This window comes from Microtus pennsylvanicus, chromosome 17 (assembly GCF_037038515.1).
Source record: "Microtus pennsylvanicus isolate mMicPen1 chromosome 17, mMicPen1.hap1, whole genome shotgun sequence".
Classification (NCBI taxonomy): domain Eukaryota; kingdom Metazoa; phylum Chordata; class Mammalia; order Rodentia; family Cricetidae; genus Microtus; species Microtus pennsylvanicus.
This window is the reverse complement of record NC_134595.1, coordinates 36,912,955-36,933,554: the sequence shown is the minus strand read 5'-3', so window position 1 is coordinate 36,933,554 and position 20,600 is coordinate 36,912,955. Positions and strand designations below refer to the sequence as shown.

At 50.3% G+C, this 20,600-nt stretch overlaps 1 protein-coding gene across 20 annotated transcripts in view; it reads left to right on the top strand.

The window, feature by feature from the left end:
- The window catches only part of Tns1 (tensin 1), a 222,161-nt gene that overhangs the window by 145,626 nt on the left and 55,935 nt on the right, over nt 1-20,600 (top strand). For 18 of the 20 annotated variants that reach the window (XM_075951154.1, XM_075951157.1, XM_075951156.1 and 15 more), the window contains 2 exons: nt 4,089-4,154; nt 5,209-5,325. In XM_075951154.1, the coding sequence (XP_075807269.1) occupies nt 4,089-4,154; nt 5,209-5,325 (183 nt within the window). The remainder of the gene's footprint in view (nt 1-4,088; nt 4,155-5,208; nt 5,326-20,600) is intronic. The other 2 variants (XM_075951155.1, XM_075951169.1) reach the window with 1 other exon arrangement.

The window sequence follows — 20,600 nt, the reverse complement described above, 5'->3', positions numbered from 1 at the left end:
AATGAAAACTATAACTATCTAGCCTTCAATTCATCAGTGACCCAAGAAGGATATAATGTTACTTGTGTAAACAGAAAGTGCAGAACATACAACTTCTAAAACTATAGAATTGACAGAAACAGCTGGCTGCCTGGACACTCACCCAAGGTTCTTCTGCAACTCTGGGACATCCATCTTCAGCCTACAGGCCTAGATGACCGGACAGATGTTTCTGTGAAGCAGAAATTTTGAAGAACTGTTCCACTTTGTCTTGGCAAAGTTTGTTACTTTCTTTTGTGTCCTGCTTGTCCAATTAGAACAGCAAACTGTCAGCAGTCAAGGCGAGGGCATTTTCTTGCCCAGTGGCTAACTTTTGCTGCCAAGAAAGCAAACTCCATTGGAGTTTCTTAGATGCCCATCATCTTCTCTGAAGTAGATTGGTGTCGCCAGGAACAGACATGTCTCATTGTCATAAATAATCTTATATTATTAAAACATCTTAAATGCCATATTCTGTAGGCCTATGAAGTGTTCGAAGTCTACCTGTTTGACCTTGAAAACATACCTAACATGACTACAAATTTGATTGTAATAACTACTAACTAACTACTAACATGCATTTCTTTATTATCCTAGATAGTTTGTAATAATAACTTTCAAGGACGAGAAATGCACATTACTCTGTTAAATGAGCTGCATAGGTACAGTACCTTAAACAAGAGTAGAAACATATGTACAGTGTGTTCTAACAAAGATAACTTTAAATTTGTATCAATATACAAAAATATCTTAAACAAGAATAGAAACATATATACAGTATAACAAAACTAACCTTAAATTTGTATCAATATACATAAATCCACACCAATGTAAAACATTTAAGGCTAGTGGTTACTTTTTTGGTTTAAGAATAGATTCGGTAACCCACCCCTTTATCCCATCATTTCTATATTCTCTCCTTTTGTTCTCAGAACAAGATCCCTGGTCTAATCTCCTTTGTTCAGCTTTTTTTCTTGGCCATTACTGATAACAGCTTGTAACGAACCCCTCTAAGCGGTGATAAATAGCCACAGTCCACTGAATGACCCAAAATTATCTACCCCACCTCTTGGGAATGTGGGCATTATGTTCTCTAGATTTTTCTTGTTATCTGGGATGGGGGGGGGCAACAGCATCTCTAGGGGACCCTGAGAGAATTGAGATAATGGTCAAGTCTGGGAGATCTAGCTGTATCATTTGTTGCCAGTCTCTGTGTAATGGGCAAGTGTAGGGCCTATCTGAAATCCTGGCTGGAGTAGTACCTGAGGCTGGACCACCTCAGCTAGCCACCTTGAAATTGTCCCGAGCAGTTTGCATCCAAAGCTGATCTTTGGGTGGTGTTTGTCAGCTTAGTGATGTTACCCATCCATGTGGAATTGTTGTCGTGGGGTCCCATCATCCTTTTAGAGACTTCAGAGGTCACTGTTAGGAATGGCCATGGTTCAATGCTGAAAACTTAAATGTTTTATGTGTCAGATGCGGCAGATCTTGGAAGGGTTAAAGGACCTTTTTTGAGGTACATCCAGAGTATACAAACTTAATTCCTAGTTACCTGATAGAGACTCAAACCTGAAATCATGTACAGAAAGCTAGATGAAGCCTTTTTCTAGAATTAGTTAGTACTCAGTATGATCACTAATATCATGACAGAAAGTTTTTTAAAAATATATTAATCTTATGAACTTTAAGGTAATATTTATACCTTAAGAAAAGCTTTCAAAGGTCAAAATAAAACCAAAGGATTATGAGATTAGTGATGATAGAATAGTCCCTTAAATTTGGTTTTTCTTCTATCCCATACCAAGTAGCTCTCCTGACATGAGACAGAGATTTTAGATTTTTCTTTAAGAAACATGCTTGGGTTTAGAGAAGGAGAGAGCCATTCCAATTCTAAAGCCAGCTTGAATTTTTGATTGCACTGGGACTACAAGAAGATCATTTATCTTGTATGTCTGTAGAGAACAGCAGAAACAAACATTTGGGAAGATTTATGAAATTTTATCCTGTTGGAAATTATATCCTGTGATATACCGTTAGGTCAATTTACTCTTCTTGAGACATTTCCTCTGGATGATTCGTCCTTTTTCTTCAGATGTCTGCCTTGTCCAGTGGTCTTCAGATTCCTTAATTGGATGCCTTCATTCTCCTGGACAGACAAAAATAAAACCCTGCCCCAACCCTAACATTGGGAATTTTCCTTTTTGGCAGGTTATATCTGATCAAATGGAAAGCATTTGTTAGTCTTATAAGTTAGTTTAGATTGAATGGCCACAGTGATTGATGAACTATCATCTCTTTTAATCAAGAGGTCTCTCCTGTTTGAATCTAATCTTTATCAATTTTGATGGTATCCATAACTTTCCTTCTCCTGTGGAAACAAAAGAAAAACCTCTTCCCCAGTTTAATACATGTCCTGGCTTCCATTCTGAGGTCAATCCATCCTTGAAGTACATAGGCTGATTTAATTCAGCAGTTTTTTTTCTCTTGTCCAATGTCTCACCACAACTGTCATTTCTTTCTCACTGGCATTTAAGAAATTTAAAATTAATAAATTGCACAATCTATCTCTGGGGGCCTTTATTACCCCTTTCTGTTTATTAAGCATAGCTTTTAGAGTGTGATTAGATCTTTCTGTAACTGTTTGCTCTCTAGGATTTTGTGGTAAACCTATAATATGCTTTATGTTGTAATACGCAGAAAAACTATTTTCATTTTACTAGAGACCTATGCTGGAGCATTGTCAGTCTTAATTTGTACAGGTATCCCCATGATGACCATAATGTGTAAGAAATGTATAATTACAGAATCAGCCTTTTCAGAACTCAAGGCAGTTGCCTATTGAAATACTAACTGTGTAGCTATAGTATGGTGTACATATTTTAAGTTTTCAAACTCTATAAAATGAAACACACCCATTTGCCAAATTTCATTTCTTTGAGTGTCCTTTGGGTTACTTCCTGCAGGATGTGGACATTGCCTTATAATTTCCTTGGCTCATTGCCAAGTGATAGAGAATGCAGTCGTGGAGAACCACTGAGAACTGACAGACCTACAAACAGAAACATAGCCACAGTATCTGTCCTAGCTAAGGCGACTAGTTCTGTCGTCAAACACCACGACCCAGGCAATTTGGGGAGGAAAGGGTTTATTTGGCTTACACTTCCACATCACTGTTCATCATGGAAGGAAGTCAGGACAAGAACTCCAAAATGGCAGGAAATTAGAGGCAGGAGTTGATACAGAGGCCACGCAGGAGCGCTGTGTACTGGCTTGTTCCTCATGGCTTGCTCAGCCTCCTTTTTTATAGAACCCAGGACCATCTTCTCAGGGGTGGTATCGCTCACAATGGGCTGGACACTTCCCCGTCACAGCACAGTATTGGAGGGAATCAGTGGAATATCTAACAACCTACCCAGATTTAAGAAGAAAGGAGGCTGGGTGTGGAAGAGTATGTCTGTAAACCTGGTGCTCAGGAGGCTGAGACAGGAGAGAGTTCAAACCCAGTATGACCCTGTAGGAAAAGAAAAAAAAAAGAAGAGGGAGTAACAGGAGACAAATAATTTACCTTCATAGCAGTGAATCAAGCAGGCTTTACTTAGAGCCTGGAAATAGTGCTGCAAATACAGACTGTGACATAGAGCCTTGAAGGTAGACTAATGTAGTCAGAACTAAAAAGGTTGGGCTTGCCTCACGAAGTGGAGCTCTGGTAAGGCTGTGGCCCACAGTTCCAGACATGTGACTGGGCTGGGTCTATTCCTCTGTTGGTCGTGGGCTGGCCTAGTGTGAAGCCCTAGGCTTGATCCCCTGCACCTATGATTTCAACACTCAAGAGTTGGAGGGCAAACGGTTGAAGTCTATCCTTAACGACATAGTGAGTTTGGGGCCAGCCTGGACTACCTGAGAATCTGTCTCAAAATATTTTTTCCCTATGTTCATGCAACTTCCTCTGTGTAAAAGATTATATGTATTATATTATTAACCATATATACACACATGGCTGCATTCTTTTCTATAAGAAACTTTTCTCTTTAGGGATATGGGACCCATTTTCTCCTTTCTTTCTCTTTTAGACGATCGATTTCCTGATTACGGCAAAGTGGAGTTTGTATTTTCCTATGGGCCAGAGAAAATTCAAGGTACAGACGACGTTCTAGCCCCTTCCCTGCAGCCTTGCCTGTGCCCACCTCACTCTCAGCATCCTCCCACTGGTCAGCTCTACAAACATGATGGTACTTTAGAGGTGGGTCAAGGTACAGGACCAGGGCGTCAGAGTGGACTTCCAGCTAAACCTGATCCAGCTCCTTAACTTCAATATAACAAAAATAAATGCAGACAGTGAGGCGCTGAGTTGACGAAACTGTTCTGGTCCCCGTAGGTCACCATCTTGTTATATTCAGAGACTGAGGGCCTTGGCAGATGGAAGGGACAGCCAGAGCACATTCCGAGCTGTTGGGTGGATTGTGGGTATTTATGAACCAAAGTGGCTCAACCTGAAGGCCAGTTTAATAATAACCTTTCTTCCTCTTGACTCTAAATATGGAGACCAGTTGCTCTTTATCTTATTTGAGAACAGAATGGGAGGAGATGAAGTTAGGTTACTGGCAGAGAGACCTTGAGTAGACTAAAGAAAGGACTGCCAGGCCAGGACGATAGGCTACCCTGCATGGCCTGGCAACTGGCTGTATTGACTCTGAGGTTGCAAAAGAGACTGGCCTGTTCTTATGGCTGTCTGTCTGGAATAGGGAGCATCTTAAGTGGGGGCAGGGGCACACCTGCGATGACCTTTTCCAGGCTGTGTCCTCTCAATGTCCTCTGTGATTTCCCTGCTGTCCCCTCTTACAGGTGGTCCAGGACAAGCCTGTCCACTATCCCTTCTCCAACCCTTGCTCCTGCTCCAGGACTATAGATATTATAGGAGCAGCCACCCAGTGGGCGCAGGCATGTTCTGTCTCTAGGGTGTGTGTGTGGGGAGGTTCTTTCTTTATCAGTTGCCCTGTGTTAATCTGCCCCTATAACCTGGCCCTAACTCCTGGATTCTTCAGGTAACCCAAGTCATTGTCCCACCCTAGACATTCAAGATAGCAAACGGTTCCTGGGGGATGGCCCATAGAGGAGCTCACTGGTCTTTTGCTTCACTAGTTGCTCATCTCTTTCCTCCTGTCCCCTCTGTCCTCTGCTGGCTCCCCACAGGCATGGAACACCTGGAGAACGGGCCTAGTGTATCTGTAGACTATAACACCTCGGACCCCCTCATCCGATGGGATTCCTACGACAACTTCAATGGACATCGTGAGGATGGTATGGAGGGTAGGTGACCCATGAGTGCCAGGCTCTCACCAAACTGAGCAGCCCTGGCCTGTGGAACCTTGGTTCTCTGGGGTCTTTGTAGAAGGGGGGCGGCTATAAGTGCAGCTGGAAGTACCTGTTCCGTCTCTTTGGAACCTGCCCTCATGTGTCTCCAGGCTGTGTCTGTATTTGTAGAGGCCAGAACAGGGATATGTAGATGAAATATTTGGGGACCTAATAGTATATATAAGGATCCCGTGAAAATGTCTGAGAACTCAATGTGGCGTTTCAAGATGCAAAAGGGGAAAAAAAAGCTGTAGAGCAGGTACGGTGTCTGTGCCTACTCAACGTGCCTGAAAACACAGCGTATTTCCTGCTCAGCTGCAGTCAGGTGTGCTCTGGAGAGTTCTGTGGCCGGTCCATTGGTTTGTTTGGCTCTTGGAATACGTAGGAGGCCGAGGGGCAGAGTCTCTGAAGATGAGCTTGCTAGATTGAGCACAAAGCCTTGCAATGCCACCTTGGGTTTGGCCCTTGGCTTGTTTTCTGATTCAGCCACAGGAAGGCAGGATGTTAGAGCAGGTTGGAGGGTCCCCTGCATCTGTCTTCAGAATTGGGGTAACTGAGGTCTTCTGGAAGGTGGGACCATGACTTGCTCCTCAGACCCAGGCTGCGCTCTCTCAAGGACACCAGCGACAACCTCTCTCCACACCAAAGCCAGCTGGGGCTTGCTCTGGTGATGGAGTGGTGCCGAGGAGGGAGAACATGGCCTGGGACTCTCACCTGTCCCTCCACTCCGCTCCACTCTGCTCTGTCGCCCTTGCCCAGGCATCCTTTAGGGCTCTGACCTGGAAGCCATGCTGCAGCCATGAGCAGATGTCAGACAGACCGGAGGAGGGAGGCTAGATTAGAATTCAGGGGTTCCACGGGAGTGCATTTATGCGTGGCACTGCCAGGTTGGTGGCTTGCCCTTGTACCCTCTCAGGGGGCCTTCTTCTCCCACTCTGATCCTTGTCCCCCACACCCAGTTCCCATCTTCTGAGTGGCTGAGGGGCCTGGGTGTGGGGTGGAACAGAGGAACGAATGAAATGTCTCCGCAGCTGCCGCCATCAGCCTCCTTGTTTCCCTAGTGGGGAAGTTTGCATTTTTAACAAGAACACTTGGCAATTTGAAGGAATTTTTAATGCCTCGCCATTTCTCCCTGGTACAGAGTCGATGCGGTGATAAGTGTAAAAATATTTCGTGAGCGCTAACGTGCCAAGAGAATCAAAGGTAGAATGATTAAGGGTTGAAGGATGGATGGAGCCAGCTCGAGGGAAGGAAGAGGAACAGAGCTAGGGTCTGAGGGGAACCTGGAGTAGCAGGTTCAGAGGACAGGCAGGACAGACGAGGGAGGCCCTGGCTGGCTCTGCAGCCCTCACTCCATGATGTGCTTCCCCAGCAGCGGATGGAGCTGGCAGGACCTTGGGCCAGTAACGAGGTCAGCTGGTCTTATCAGGACAGAGGGGCTACTATATGCAGGCAGAGAAGCTGGCCCTTTGCCCATAGAGGGGCAGATTAGGGGTTTGCTGTCCCCTTCCCTGCCTGGCCTGAAGGCCTAGGGTAGAACAGTTGCCGGGAAATGGCTGCCTTGTGCTCTGACTGTGTGTGTGTCTTGTGGCCTGGCCCTGGGCTGCATTCCCACTGGGCCTGGAGACCGCCAAGGCTAGCCCAAAGCTTGAGCACGGATTGTGTTCCAGTCCTGTCCTCGTCTGTGGGCCTTTCCATGGGAGGCTCTCTATCCTGGGACCCAGAGGGTAAAGGATTGTGTGTGTGTGTGTGTGTGTGTGTGTGTGTGTGTGTGTGTGTCTAATGGTTAAGAGGAGGAAACGGGACTGCTTAGACTGCTTGTCACCTTGGTTGTGGGGAACACGTGGTTCATCTGTGCTTAGGCTGGGAGGAGGAGGCAGTGAGGGAAGAGAGAAAAAAGAAGGAAGCCCGTATTGGAAGTAGGCTCTGTCCAGGGACAATGGCCAGGGAGAGAAGTACCTGCCATCTCAGAGACTTCTTCCTGGGGGTCTCTGGTCCTAGCTGTCTTGGGTAACCATCTGAAGGCACCACAGGTGGGCCCTAGTGGACAGACATTTGCTCTCATGGTTCTGGATTTTGAGGCCAGGGCTGGTGTCCCTGAGGCCTGTCCTCTCAGCGTGTAGACTCTGGTGTCCTTGAGGCCTGTCCTCTCAGCGTGTAGACTCTGGTGTCCCTGAGGCCTGTCCTCTCAGCGTGTAGACTCTGGTGTCCCTGAGGCCTGTCCTCTCAGCGTGTAGACTCTGGTGTCCCTGAGGCCTGTCTTCTCAGCGTGTAGACTCTGGTGTCCCTGAGGCCTGTCCTCTCAGCGTGTAGACTCTGGTGTCCCTGAGGCCTGTCCTCTCAGCGTGTAGACTCTGGTGTCCCTGAGGCCTGTCCTCTCAGCGTGTAGACTCTGGTGTCCCTGATGCCTGTCCTCTCAGCGTGTAGACTCTGGTGTCCCTGAGGCCTGTCCTCTCAGCGTGTAGACTCTGGTGTCCCTGAGGCCTGTCCTCTCAGCGTGTAGACTCTGGTGTCCCTGAGGCCTGTCCTCTCAGCGTGTAGACTCTGGTGTCCCTGAGGCCTGTCCTCTCAGCGTGTAGACTCTGGTGTCCCTGAGGCCTGTCCTCTCAGCGTGTAGACTCTGGTGTCCCTGAGGCCTGTCCTCTCAGCGTGTAGACTCTGGTGTCCTTGAGGCCTGTCCTCTCAGCGTGTAGACTCTGGTGTCCCTGAGGCCTGTCCTCTCAGCGTGTAGACTCTGGTGTCCCTGATGCCTGTCCTCTCAGCGTGTAGACTCTGGTGTCCCTGAGGCCTGTCCTCTCAGCGTGTAGACTCTGGTGTCCCTGAGGCCTGTCCTCTCAGCGTGTAGACTCTGGTGTCCCTGAGGCCTGTCCTCTCAGCGTGTAGACTCTGGTGTCCCTGAGGCCTGTCCTCTCAGCGTGTAGACTCTGGTGTCCTTGAAGCCTGTCCTCTCAGTGTGTAGACTCTGCCATTGCCCCGTGTCCACATGTGTCCCCCTTTGTGTGTCTGGATCCTGATCTTCTCTTTATGCAGGACCTGCCTCAGTGGCTTTCCTTTGCCATAACAGATTCTGTCTTCAGCCACTGCACTGTGAAGCCTGTGGCCCAGAGGGGATGGCTCAACCCATCATGGGTAGAATGGAACTTTCTGTGCTCCATGCAGCTGGACATCCCGGCTCAGTTTTCTGGGTAGGGAGAAGTGAGAATCCTGGGTTGTGGTGGAGAGCTGTCTGGCCCCTGCTGCCCTCTTCCTTGAAGCTGCCTCCACCTCCCTCTGGGTTGGTGTGGAGCCATTCAGCTTGGCCCTGGCTCACACCACAGTTGGAGCATCCAGGAGTCCCATTAGTTCTTTGGCCCGAGCTCTGAGCCCCTGTGCCCAGGTCCCAGCACCTCTTGGATGGGGGTGGGGGTAGGACTTTGTTTTTGTCTATGCTGCACAGAGCAGTGTCCAAATTCTCCCAGAGGGTTCCAAGACACCACTTTCTGAAACAAGTTCCAGTAGCAGGGCGGGGTGGCCTCTGCTCCTGAAGAGCTGAAGAGCCAGGAAGCTGAGCTGACCCGGTGCCCTCCACTTGCTGTCCTCTGACTTCTTGGCCATTAGCTAATGGGAGTTAGGACTGGGGACCAGGGCATGGAAGCAGATTCTCAGACTGGAAGCCAGGGTGAAGGGAGAAGGAAATTCATCTCATGTCTAACGGGGGTGGCAAGGATGCTGTTATCTGTCACTTCTGGGTTGTGCTTGTGTGAGGTATCCAGGGTAGGTGGCAAGGGATTTGGTTTTGATACCCAAACTTTTATGTTCTTGGGCTCTGAGGAAAACCATATATTTTCTCAGGGGAGAGTTCTAATCCTTCTTCAGTTTTTCTGTCTCAGCTGAGAAGAGTCCCTCATCTACAGTCAGGAGTCCCTGGTCTGGGTTGAGCTTGTGGAAGGAATGACTTTTTTGAGAGGGAGGGAAGGAGAGAAGGAAGAAGGGAGGGAGGGAGGGAGGAAGGGAGAGAGAAAGAGAGAGAAATGGGAGGAAGATAGAGGAGGAGAAGATGCCTCAAACAGGTAACAAATGAAGAGAAAGACACAGAGGAATGACCCAGAGAGATAGAGAGGAAGATCTGGGCTAAGGGTCCTGGACATCCCTGATGACCCAGAGAGAAAGATCTGGGCTAAGGGTCCTGGACATCCCTGATGACCTCTTCCTGTGGGTCCTCACTTTTAGTTCGCATAGAAAGAGGATGTAGGGGGGCTGGAGAGTTGGCTCAGTGATTGAGCATGCTGGCTGCTCTTCCATAAGAGAATGTGAGTTCAATTCCCAGCATCCAAATGGTGGCTCACAGTGTCTGTGACTCCAGTTCCAGGGGCCCTGATACTCTCTTCTGATCTCTGAAGGCCCCAGGCTCACAGATGGTACATATACACACATGCAGGAAAAACATCCATACACAGAAAATAAAATAAAGATTAAAAGAAAGAAATAGGATGTAGGAGTAGACAGCATTTCTTCTCATTTTGAGCTCAACCAGTGTTTTCTTTGGGAGCTAAAAAGAGGATGAGATGGTCCTGACTCATTTATCTTCTCAACTCTTGAGTTCCATGGGGGGAAAGAAATGGCAGAGTGGTTGCATCAGTCAGCATAGGCTAGCAGAAGCTGCAGTAACAAACATCCCCATTCACATGGCTTCCTCCAGTCAAGCATGCTCCCTGCTCAAGGTATCTGTCCACCGAGGACAGGAATAGGCTTCTGTTCATCCTAGTTTCCCTAGTGAGGGGCTTCATCCAGAAGTGTCTCTTTCATTGATGCCACTTGTCTGTAAAACAGGTACCATAACAGGACCTTCCACCTAGGAGTGGTGCTTCAGAGTCAGGGAGGGTCGGTGCCAGAAGCAAAGTGTTTGTTAAGTGCTATGTTGGCAGGACTCTGTCTGTGGCAGCCACGCTGGAGTAGATAAGACAGAGATGGGGTTTTATGAGTCCTGTCCTGCTGAGAGGCCCCTGTCCCTTTCCCCTCTTCTCTATGGGAATCATCTACATCTGACGCTCTCTTGGGACTAGGACACTTGCCTCCAATGTCTGGAGAGTTACCCTCCCCCAGCCTTCAGGTTCCTTATGACTGAGTTAAGGGAACTGGATTCCTAAGGGGACAGCTCTAAGGAAGGATGGTGCTGCTGCTGCTGCTGCTGCTGCTGCTGCTGCTGCTGGATGGTTTTGGTTAACCCCCCAGACTCCATTGGCTGAGCACTGTCTGTCACCTCTAGGCCTAGCTGGAGCATGTAGGAGGTGATTATAAAGCCGCTTGGTTTTGTTCACCTCCGCCATCTTTCTCTACTCTGCATTGCCCTGTCCCCATGATGCTAAAGGCCAGTTCCCTTTCTTCTCGGGTTACTCTGACATGATGGAAGATCCAAAGTGTTGGTAAATTCAGACGTCAGTTCAGAGTTGGCAGCTCACCTTGTCAGCCCTTGCCTGGCCATCAATGTGCATGTGCACATGTGTGTGTCCGTGGCAGGTTTGTGTTTGTGCGGTGTGCATGGGTACATATGTACACATGTTTATGTGTATATGTGTGTGCTTAAAGGGCATAGAAAGTTTGCTCTTCCTAACGCTAGGGAGAGAGGAGGTGATGGACGTTCTAGAACTTTCTTGCTTGCTGGGCACCATTGGGAGGGTGGGCAAGTCACCTGTAGATTTGGAAGATTGTAGGTTTGTGGCTCTTGAGTCCCTTGTCAGCAGATCTGGAGACTTCTCAGGTAACCTGGTAGCTTCTCTGGCTGTTCCTTAGTCCCCGTGCTCTCCTCCTGGCTCCCTTGGGTAGAGAGACCCTGAGATGTGAGTGCTGCGTGGGTATTTGAGAGATGTGGGTACCTGCAGTGACAGTGACGTGTCTAGTCATGAAATGGCCTCTGGGAGGATTCTGGGTTCCTCTTTAAAGAAGAGTCGTCTCCAATATGCTGGGCCAATCAGTGGCTTCAAACACAAGATTGTTGTGACCCCCATGACCCAGCATCTGCCAGCCACCTGCTTAGCATTGCTCCCCGTGGGCTGGGGCTGGCTGGCCCTGTCCCGATGCCCTTGGTCCCCCGACTGGCCTGCCCTGCATTGCTGCTGGCAGGCTTGGGCAGCAGTCTGCGTCCGGAGCACGTGGTAAGCTGATCCCTTCCCTGCTGAATGGGTCTTTGGTCTCTCAATCTCTGCCATCGGGAGGAGGTGGAAGGCTGGAGCCACACTCTGAGCAGTGCCAAGCTTGCTGCCTGCAGCCCAGTGCCCAGATGGAGGCTGGGGACAAGGAACATGTTCTCTGTCCCCTCAGGCCCTGCTCCCCTTCCTTTCCTGCCAGACCTGGAGATGAATGTAAGTGACCTGGCCCCGGCCTAGGCTACCATGTCCTCATCCATAACCAAGAATGGGATTTAAGTTGCTATTGATCACATGCTTTTCTGACCTACTAAATATGCTTCCTGTCTATCCTCCCCTCTCCCATCATCCCCCTCACATCCCCCCTTCCCTCTATTCTTCTACCCTCCACTGTTTCCATCCTTCCCTTCCTCATCCTCTCTTCATCCACCTCCCTTCCTCCATCCTTCCTCCCTCTCCCTTTTTCTTTTTTCCCTCTCCTCCCCCAGTTCTTAATCAATCACTTACTATAAGTAGTAGGCAATTAGTCCTGAGGTTTGGCAAGCCAAGTCTGGGGATGATTGGGGACAGGAGTAGGGATGTCACATAAGTTTTCCAGCCATCCTGAACCCACAGCCAAATGGGGAAGGGTCCTGGCCAGGGGATGACGCCTGACTCAGAGCAGTTGGCTTCATGAAACGGGGCTGGGCCCTAGCAATGGATATAGCGTCATTTCTCAGATCTAAAAGTCAGGGACACTGATCAAAGTCTAGAAAGCTGAGGTTAAGAGAAGCACTCAAGGCCAGGTGTGGTAGCTGAGGCAGGAGGAAAACCTTTTTAGAAAAAGAAATTACAAGCAATCACGTCAGCCCGGCTTTCCTGAAGGCTGAGTCTTTAGCGGATGCTCGCTAGATCTGTGTGAGGTAAGGGCGAATAGAACGAGGGTGGGGTGGGGGTTGGGGGGGGAGGTACAGATGCTGTGTGCTGCTCAGGTTCATGCTTCCTCAGCCACACCTGGGTCCTGTTGCCCCCCTGCTGTTCAAGGTACAGGGCTTTCTCTCTTTAGATTTCTGTCTTTCAGAGATCCCTTTTCTAGGAGACTAAGAGCTGGATGGTGTTGCAGCGGAGCAAGCCCTGACCTCTTGGCTGGCAGACTGTCTAACAGGGGAACAGCGTAGACATGTCCTAGGATTGCACCCACGGTTTTGTCACTGGTTCCTCAGATTTACCTGGGCAGCCGCAATTGTTTCCAGCCAGCTCTAGTGACTATTGACCCCCCGGGAGGGCTTCAGACTGTCTTAGAATCCAGACCCTCAGTGGGGAGGGTGTTCTTTCTAGATTCTGGAGTATGCTTCTCAGCACTGGGGTGTCTGTCCCTGCTTTGGGGATCCTTGGCCTCACTCCCTGTCCTGAATGTTTGCCTGGGGTGACACCCGAGGCTGGTGCAGAGTGTCTGCCCTCTGCCTCGCTGTAAGCAGCTCCACTGCTGACTGTCCGGCCCTGTTCTGGGTACCTGTCTCCCCAGCAGCTTCATCAAGGAGCTGCTGTCTGACCCCGGCCTCCTGGGGATTCATGCTACAGAGTTGTCCTTCCTGCTGCAGAGCCCCGCCCTCCGGGCCGGTCTTCTGGCCTGCTTTCTATCCCACTGACAGTTTGGGGGCTGTGTTAGGGAAATTGTTTCAAGGGATCTAGGTCTGGCAGAGGATCAGTGCTTTCCTGGATGCCATCCCTCCCTCCACTTCCCAGGCTGCCTATGGGTGATTTATCTTTTCTAACCTCCTTTCCTTTCCACGCCCCTTCCTGCCAGACCTCCCCATGAAGCTTATGGGCTTCAGCAACAGACTGGTTCTCTCAGGAATGTGCAAGTGTCTCCTAGTGTCCTATGGGGGAAGGGTCTCAGGACGGGTCAGTCCCTAGGCGGGCAGGGCCTTGAGGACAGGTGCTAGCATGGGCTTGGGGTTCGGGCTGCTCTGGTCAAGTCCTAGCTCTGCCTCTTGCCTTTTGTTGGCCCTTGGCAAGGTGCTCAGCCTTTGAGCATCAATAGTCCCATCTTCAAAATGGAGAGAAGGAAAACACCCGGCTTAGGACAGTGACTTAGAGGTTTATCACGAAGCCTTGCCTCTCCGAGGGACCTTGTAAAACACCCCTGGAAGTGAGTCAGACGACCTTCTAGACATCCCAGCTAGAAGCGGACCTTTAAATCAGACCTTTGCTTTCTTGTCCAGTGTCAGCTCCCACTGTCCTAATGCAGGCTGCACCCCCCCCCGGGGTGGCTCATCTCTTGGGGTTCACTTCCCAGGCTGGGTCTGCACTCCAGCACTGGTCATAGCCCCTCCAAATACCACATGTCAGAATATAGACGAGAAAAGGCATGGTTCTAGGTCACCCTTGAGCCCACCGACTGTACTGAGTGGAGGAGGGGAGGGAGCACAGATCACGTGTGGTGGGTGGGACCTGGGCCCTCAGTAGCATTGTGCCCTCAGTCCCCAGGCATTTGTTGAGGGCCGGCATATGTCGGCCACTTGATTCCCTGTTTGCTGAGGACAGGACAGTGAGGGAAACAAGAGCCCAGGGCTTGTGTTTTGGTGGAAGAAGGCAGATGGTTTAAAAGAAAATCAGGGACTAGGGTGATGGCTCAATAAAGTGCCTGCGGAACCGTGAGGATCTGCATCTGACCCCCAAAGCCTATGTATATGTCTGGCATGATGGTGGCATGTGCTTGTGATCCCAACATGGTAAGGCAGAGATGGGAGGAGTCCTGGGGCTTGCTGACCAAGCACCTCAGCCTACTTGGTAAGTTTCAAAAAAAAAACTGAAAGAAAGAAAAAGAAAAGAAAAAATAGCACCCAAGGAACAACATCCGAGGTTGCCCTCTGACCTCCACGCACACACGTGCATACCTGCACAAATGCACACACACAGAATTAAAGGCACAGGATAAAAAGGCACATAAGACAGTATTGCAGTATGTTATGAGACAAGGGAAACTTGAGCTCTGCTTGTGAAAGAGTGATTGGGATGGGCAGCTGGCATGGCCGTTAGGAATTTAAACACAGGTCTTACTAAGCGCACAGCAAAGACTGGAGGAGGATTGAGCTGCCCAGGTATATAACTAGGGAAGAACATTCCAGGTGATGGGGATAACAAGTGCAGAAGTCCTGGGCCAGGAGCCCAGATGTCTGGGGATCATACGTGGGGGCTGGTGTGGCTTAAATGGAGGCTGGGCTAGAATACGTCCCATCTAATGGGGGCCAGGTCACTGAGGATCTGTAGCCATTGTGCGGATTGCAATGACTTTTCCCCTAAACTCTTCCACCAAATGGTAGATGATGACAATCTTCTTAAATAGCACATCAGAGGCGTCTCTATTTTTTTTAAACTACATAATATTCTACCATACCTATGTGCTGTGTTTTATTCATGAAAATTCATAGTATTTTCTTGAAAACCTAGATTTAAGTAACCGATCTTTTAGGTTCTTTCCAGCCTGGCTTTTTTTGTTTCTAGAAAAGTTGTCATAGGCCGTCTTGGGAATGTGCTGTTTTTATTGGTGCAAGTCACAGGCCACCTTTCGCCGGGGGATGGGCAGTGACAGGTTGGCCCCCTTAAGGGCTGTACTAATTGACATTTGCAGCCAGAGGGCAATCCGTTCCCACACTGTGTTCACCCCCTGAGCGAGATACTGTAGGAGAGCCAGGACTTCCTTACCTCTGCCCATGGCCTGTGAGCCAGTGGTTTCACAGATGAAGTAGCAAGCACAGAGATTAAAGTTCCCTAGCAGTGTTTGCACAGCCAGATGAGGGACGGAGCCGGAGGTCCGGTACCCACTGTCTATCATCCCAACACTTCTCCCTATTTCTTCACATGAGCAGGAGTCTGGGGGAAGCCTGCCCTCCTGTCCCATGCAGCTTTGAGGATTGGAACCCTAGGAACAAGGACCTGAGTTAAAACAGGAAACCTGCCTGTCAGCCCACGGCTGTGCCTGTATCATGGAGACCCTTGCAGACCAGTGGCAGGGCAGGAGAGGCCTGCCTCGGCAAGCTGGAGCCACAGCTGCCTTTTCGCTTGTCCCCCTCCCATTACCAGCCCCAGGGGAGCAGCTTGGGCGTCTTGGAAGGGCGGGGTGGGGGGGACGACACTGGCTAATTCTGCTGTGGGTGGAGGTGCAGCCATTGCAGGGTCAACTTGCTCAGGGATTAAGTTTCAGCATTTCTCCGATGAAAACAAATCGGCCTCTTTATTGCTCTGCTTGGCCTTTGGGACCACTAAAGGCTGGTGCATATTTACAGACTTCCTGTAAGTCACTGCTTCTGCCCTAGCCCCAGGGCAGAAAATAGCCTCAGATGAGTTTAGAGCCTCTAGTCAGTGGTACAACCAACAGGAGAAGAGAAACAGGTGCCTCAGCCAGTGTCTGGCTGAACATCTTCCCTGAGGTGGGCAGGCCTCCAGTAACCTTCCGTTGCTCAGAGGAACAAACCAATGCTAGCCACAGTCACCTCTTGGTACCCTTGGGTGGGACTCCCCATCTGCTATCATTGCTGTCTGGTAAACACTGCTGAGTGAGGCCCCTCTCTTACCTGGTGGACGGTTAGAGAGAGGAGGCCTGCGATGGGGGTCTGGTAACCAGGAGAACCTTTCTAGTTATGGGCTGAGAAACGGGAATGGGTGATGTTTCATTTTTCTCTTTTTGGTTCTTTTTTTTTTTTTTAAAGATGTATTTATTTACTTATTACGTATACAGTGTTCTGTCTATCTGTATGCTTGCAGGCCAGAAGAGGGCACCAGATCTCATTACAGGTGGCTGTGAGCCACCATGTGGTTGCTGGGAATTGAACTCAGGACCTTCGGAAGAGCAGTCAGTGCTCTTAACCTCTGAGCCATCTCTCCAGCCCCCTCTTTTTGGTTCTTTTGAGACAGACAGGGTTTCTCGGTGTAGCCCTGGCTGTCCTAGAACTTGCTCTGTTAGACCAGGCTGGCCTCGAACCCACAGATCTGCCTGCTTCTGCCTCCTGAGTGCTGAGATTAAAGCCATGTGCTACCACTGTCCAGCTTCAGGATAGTTTTTCTTGAAGTTGGGGTGAATTTTTCCACCCATGCATCTGTGTGGGTGACATGAGCGATTGGGGCTAGTGTCCGCAAAGGAACAAGGCGACTTCTAGAGTTCTCTGACAAGGCTCGCTTTCTGGGTAAAGAGGACACCATGTCTTCCACTCCAGACTCCTCGTTCCCTCTTCTCTCCTTTCTTGAAACTGTTTGTGCCCAAAGCCTCTCCCACAGGGACATAGATCTTTTAAGGGCAGAGCTGGATGCCCTCCAGTCCTGCTGGCTCCAACTGGATTCCCCTTGCTTGGTGAGGCAAAGCCGGCTGAGGGTGAGGCCCCGACTTCTCACTGCCTAGTTTCCCGTCTTGACAGCTGTCACTGACGCTTATCTGAGGCTTTAGTTGTGTGTTGCTTTGATTGCTGGCGGGGGGTGGGGGTGGGGGGGTCGGCAGCAAGCTTTCTTTGATGTTGGTTCTGTGCTCTCTACCCCTGGACCAGTGAGGTCAGACTTTGATATGAAAGCAAAGACTTCCTTCAGATCTTTCCTCTCCCTTCCTCCCTCAGAGCCCCCTCTGTCTGAACTAAGGTTGGGAACCTCTGAGTGTCCACAGGTGTTCCTTGTAGGATGCCAGGGTGGAAAGGCCCAGGGCTGGGCCAAGGGGTGGGGGCTGCCTCCTATCCAGGAAGGTTCTCTGTGGGATGGAGGGCTTGGGAGTCAGGGCAGGTCGTTTCACTCATCACAGAAGTGAACTGCCTGGTTTAAAGGGGAATATGGATCATCTGTGTCCATTGCTCCGCCCACACTCACTCATGTAGAAAACTCCACAGACCCTCCGCACAGTTCTCTTGTGCACTGAACCCCTGGGTTACTCTGCAGACACTCTTCTGTAGAGAACTCCGTGGGTCACTCTCTACAGTCCCCTGTAGTGTGCCGAATGAACCCCTGGACTTCCAGCCCTGCACTCCCCTGCCTCACAGCAGGAGCTGTAGTCTAGAGGCACACAGACCCTGCGGCCCCTAGTACTTCTGTCAGGCTGAGAGCTTACATTATTTTGAGACTGACCCACTGACGAAGATGGGTCCTTATGTGGCCGTGGACTGCCCAGAGGTTACACATGAACCTGTCATGCTCATAGCTCTCCTTGACATGCATGCAGTTCCCAGGGAGCCCCTTCCAGGGACTCAGTATTAGCCTGGCCATTGGTGTATAGGTGCTTGGTTCTGAGCTCGTCACGTGGTCCCCTCTGTTGTTACTGTTGATGCCTCTGAGCCCTGACTGTGTGCCTCCCTGTCCCCTTTTGGGCTCCTTTGTCTTGGGGAGCAGAAAGAGCATGTGGACAGGATCATCTTTAGCTCCCTCTGGCTGCTGCATTGGGCAGGCAGTTATGGAGGCCAGTGAGAGACCCCAGCTTAAGCATGGTCACTTGGTGAATGGATGTAGGTGTTGATTGATTCACCTTGGCTCCCCAAACTCGTCCATCCTTCTTTCCCTTCTCCTCCACCTTCCCAGGTGAAGATGTTTCTGAGGCATGTCCCTGCTGGGAGCAGTAGGGTGAGGAGAGCCAGGAGGGCCAGATGTCCGTCTGTCCTTTGTCCAATGCATACATTCATCTGGGAGCTGATAGTTGCTTTCCTGCATAATCTTATCCTATTCCCGGGGACCATACTCCCAGACTGGGCCTGCCTGCTGCCTTCCTGGAGTAGATTTGGAGCCCCCCCAGAAGGCTTGCTCTCCACAGCCTGCCCTGCCCCTGTAGCCCCGAACTGTGCTTCAGGTCTTCTGGGCTGGGGGAAGACCGTAGGGCATTCTGGGACCATATTTCTATCATACACATACATGCAACACACATGTGCTCACACACTCACCCACTCGTGCGCACTCACCTGCATGCACACACACCTGCATGCGCACACACCTGCATGCACACTCACCTGCATGCACGCACACACACAGCCTCGGTGCTGCAGCCTGCAGCCTCAGTGCTGCACACACACCTGCATACACACACACCTGCATGCACACACACCTGCATGCACACTCACCTGCATGCACGCACGCACACAGCCTCAGTGCTGCAGGCCCTCCTGCCCTCTTTCTTACCACCCCGCCTTCTTCCTCTCTCCCTGCACCTTCAGCTACTTAAAACCATGTCTGTCACAGGGTGTGGGGTGCTTCTTCCGGCCCCCACCCCTCTGCCTATGCCTGCTGCCTCTTTGATGATCCCAGGTTCTCCCTAGAACCGGAAGTTCTAGAGCACCGTGCTTTCCTCAGTGGATTTTGCCACTCTGAGAACTAAGCCAGCCAAGGTCATGCAGTAAGCAGCTGAACTGGAGTCCAGTTTTTTGGGAACTCAGATTCCCCTCCCTGAACCTTCCTCTCTCTATTTAGCTCTGGTCTGCCTGCTGTATGCCCATGGCATTTCTTCCAGATACCTCTCGCTACATGTTCCCTGGGTAGCAACCACCTGGTGCTGCACATGGCACCCCCACCCCGCACTGCAGCTTTACTCCAAGGACCTGCTCACAGACCATGCAGTAGCCCAGGGAGACACTGGTTTGTTCCCTGTTTCTTTCCTAACCCCATGACTGCCGGAAGACAGGACACACAATCATTTTGTCCCTTAAGAACAAGAGCCATGGGACTGAAGAGATGGCTTAGCTGTCAAAGTGCTTGCCTTGCCAGCATGAAGACCTGAGTTCTATCCCAGCACCTGTGTACAAAGCCAGGTATTGTGGGTGGGTGTTTCTACTACCAGTGATGGGGAGGTGAGCACAGGAGGAGCCCTGGGACTCAATGGCAGGTCCCCTTAGCCTTCTTGGTGAGTTCTAGGCCAGGGAGGGGACCCTGTCTCAAAGGAAAGAGGTAAACAGGGCCTGAAGAAAGACATCTGAGGTTGGCCTCTGACCTCTGTACATGCAAGCATACAAGTACATGCTCACTCTCACTAATGTACGTGTGTGCACACAGAGAGAAAGAGAGGGAGAGAGAAGAAGGTGGGGGGCACTAACAAGGACCAAGAGCCAAGAGCCAGGCCTGGGAAATGCTTATACCTGCCAGTCAATAGAGAAAAGGGATTAGGATAGAAACAGGAAACCGCTTCTTAAAGTTGTGGCCATAGCAAGCTGAACTCCCTTCTCCCCAGATGAGGACTCTGCTGAGCCACGGCTGTCCTGGGAGGGTGGAGAAGTCATTGGCTCTGTAGGCAGAAGCTGATTCTCCAGTGAGGTGTGGTCCTCTAGTGTCTCACCATTTTGTACTGTTGGATCAGCAGGGGATGCTTACGGTCCCTGTGTGCTGGGCTTCTGAGACCCTTCGGCCACCTCTCTCTGGGCAAGTGTCCCAGGTCTGGCGTAAGGGATGGCTTCCTTCCGGGAGTCAGTGGCCTCGAGTTGTGATCTTGGCTCTGGCTCTAACCATCTGTGGGGACCTCTGCTTCCTAGAGTTGGATGGCTGGGATCAGGTGGACCAGCAGCTGAACTCAGGATGTCCCCTGGGCTGACTGTGTTGTGATTCTAGGGAATAGCCTGGGATGGCTGCCCGCAGTGGCAGCAAATCTGGGGACTCGATGAATCCTGGGCACCTAGAAGCAGCCACAAGGTCTCTGGGTCCACGTCCCTGCCTCTAGAGTCTTGGATGCAGGGAACGAACGCTGACTGCACAGAAGTCGGAGCAGAACTGAACATCTTCACAGTTTCAGTGACATCACATTCTCCAGGGCTGGGTCATTTCATGAGACTCTTGCCTTTGCTGGACATTCAGTACACTATCTTTTATCAGAGAAGGGGAGGCTAAATTATATATCCTGGAGCGAGCATTCATGTTGTATGTTTTGGCCCGGTGAGACAGGGTTGCTGAGACACCGTGCTCCCAGCTAAATCCTTGCAGATGGTGGATTGGCATAAGCAATGGGGTTAGGTGTACTCTGAGTCTGTGTTATAGAAAGTATGGCTTCCAGACAGTACAAGGCAGTACACTTCTCATGTGGCCTGCTATACAGCCTCCTTTTGAGGGTGACAAGAGCACCTAGGGACAGGGCAGTGTCACAGGTAAGCTAGTGAGAGTGGACTGTCCAGGGGGGCTCAGAGG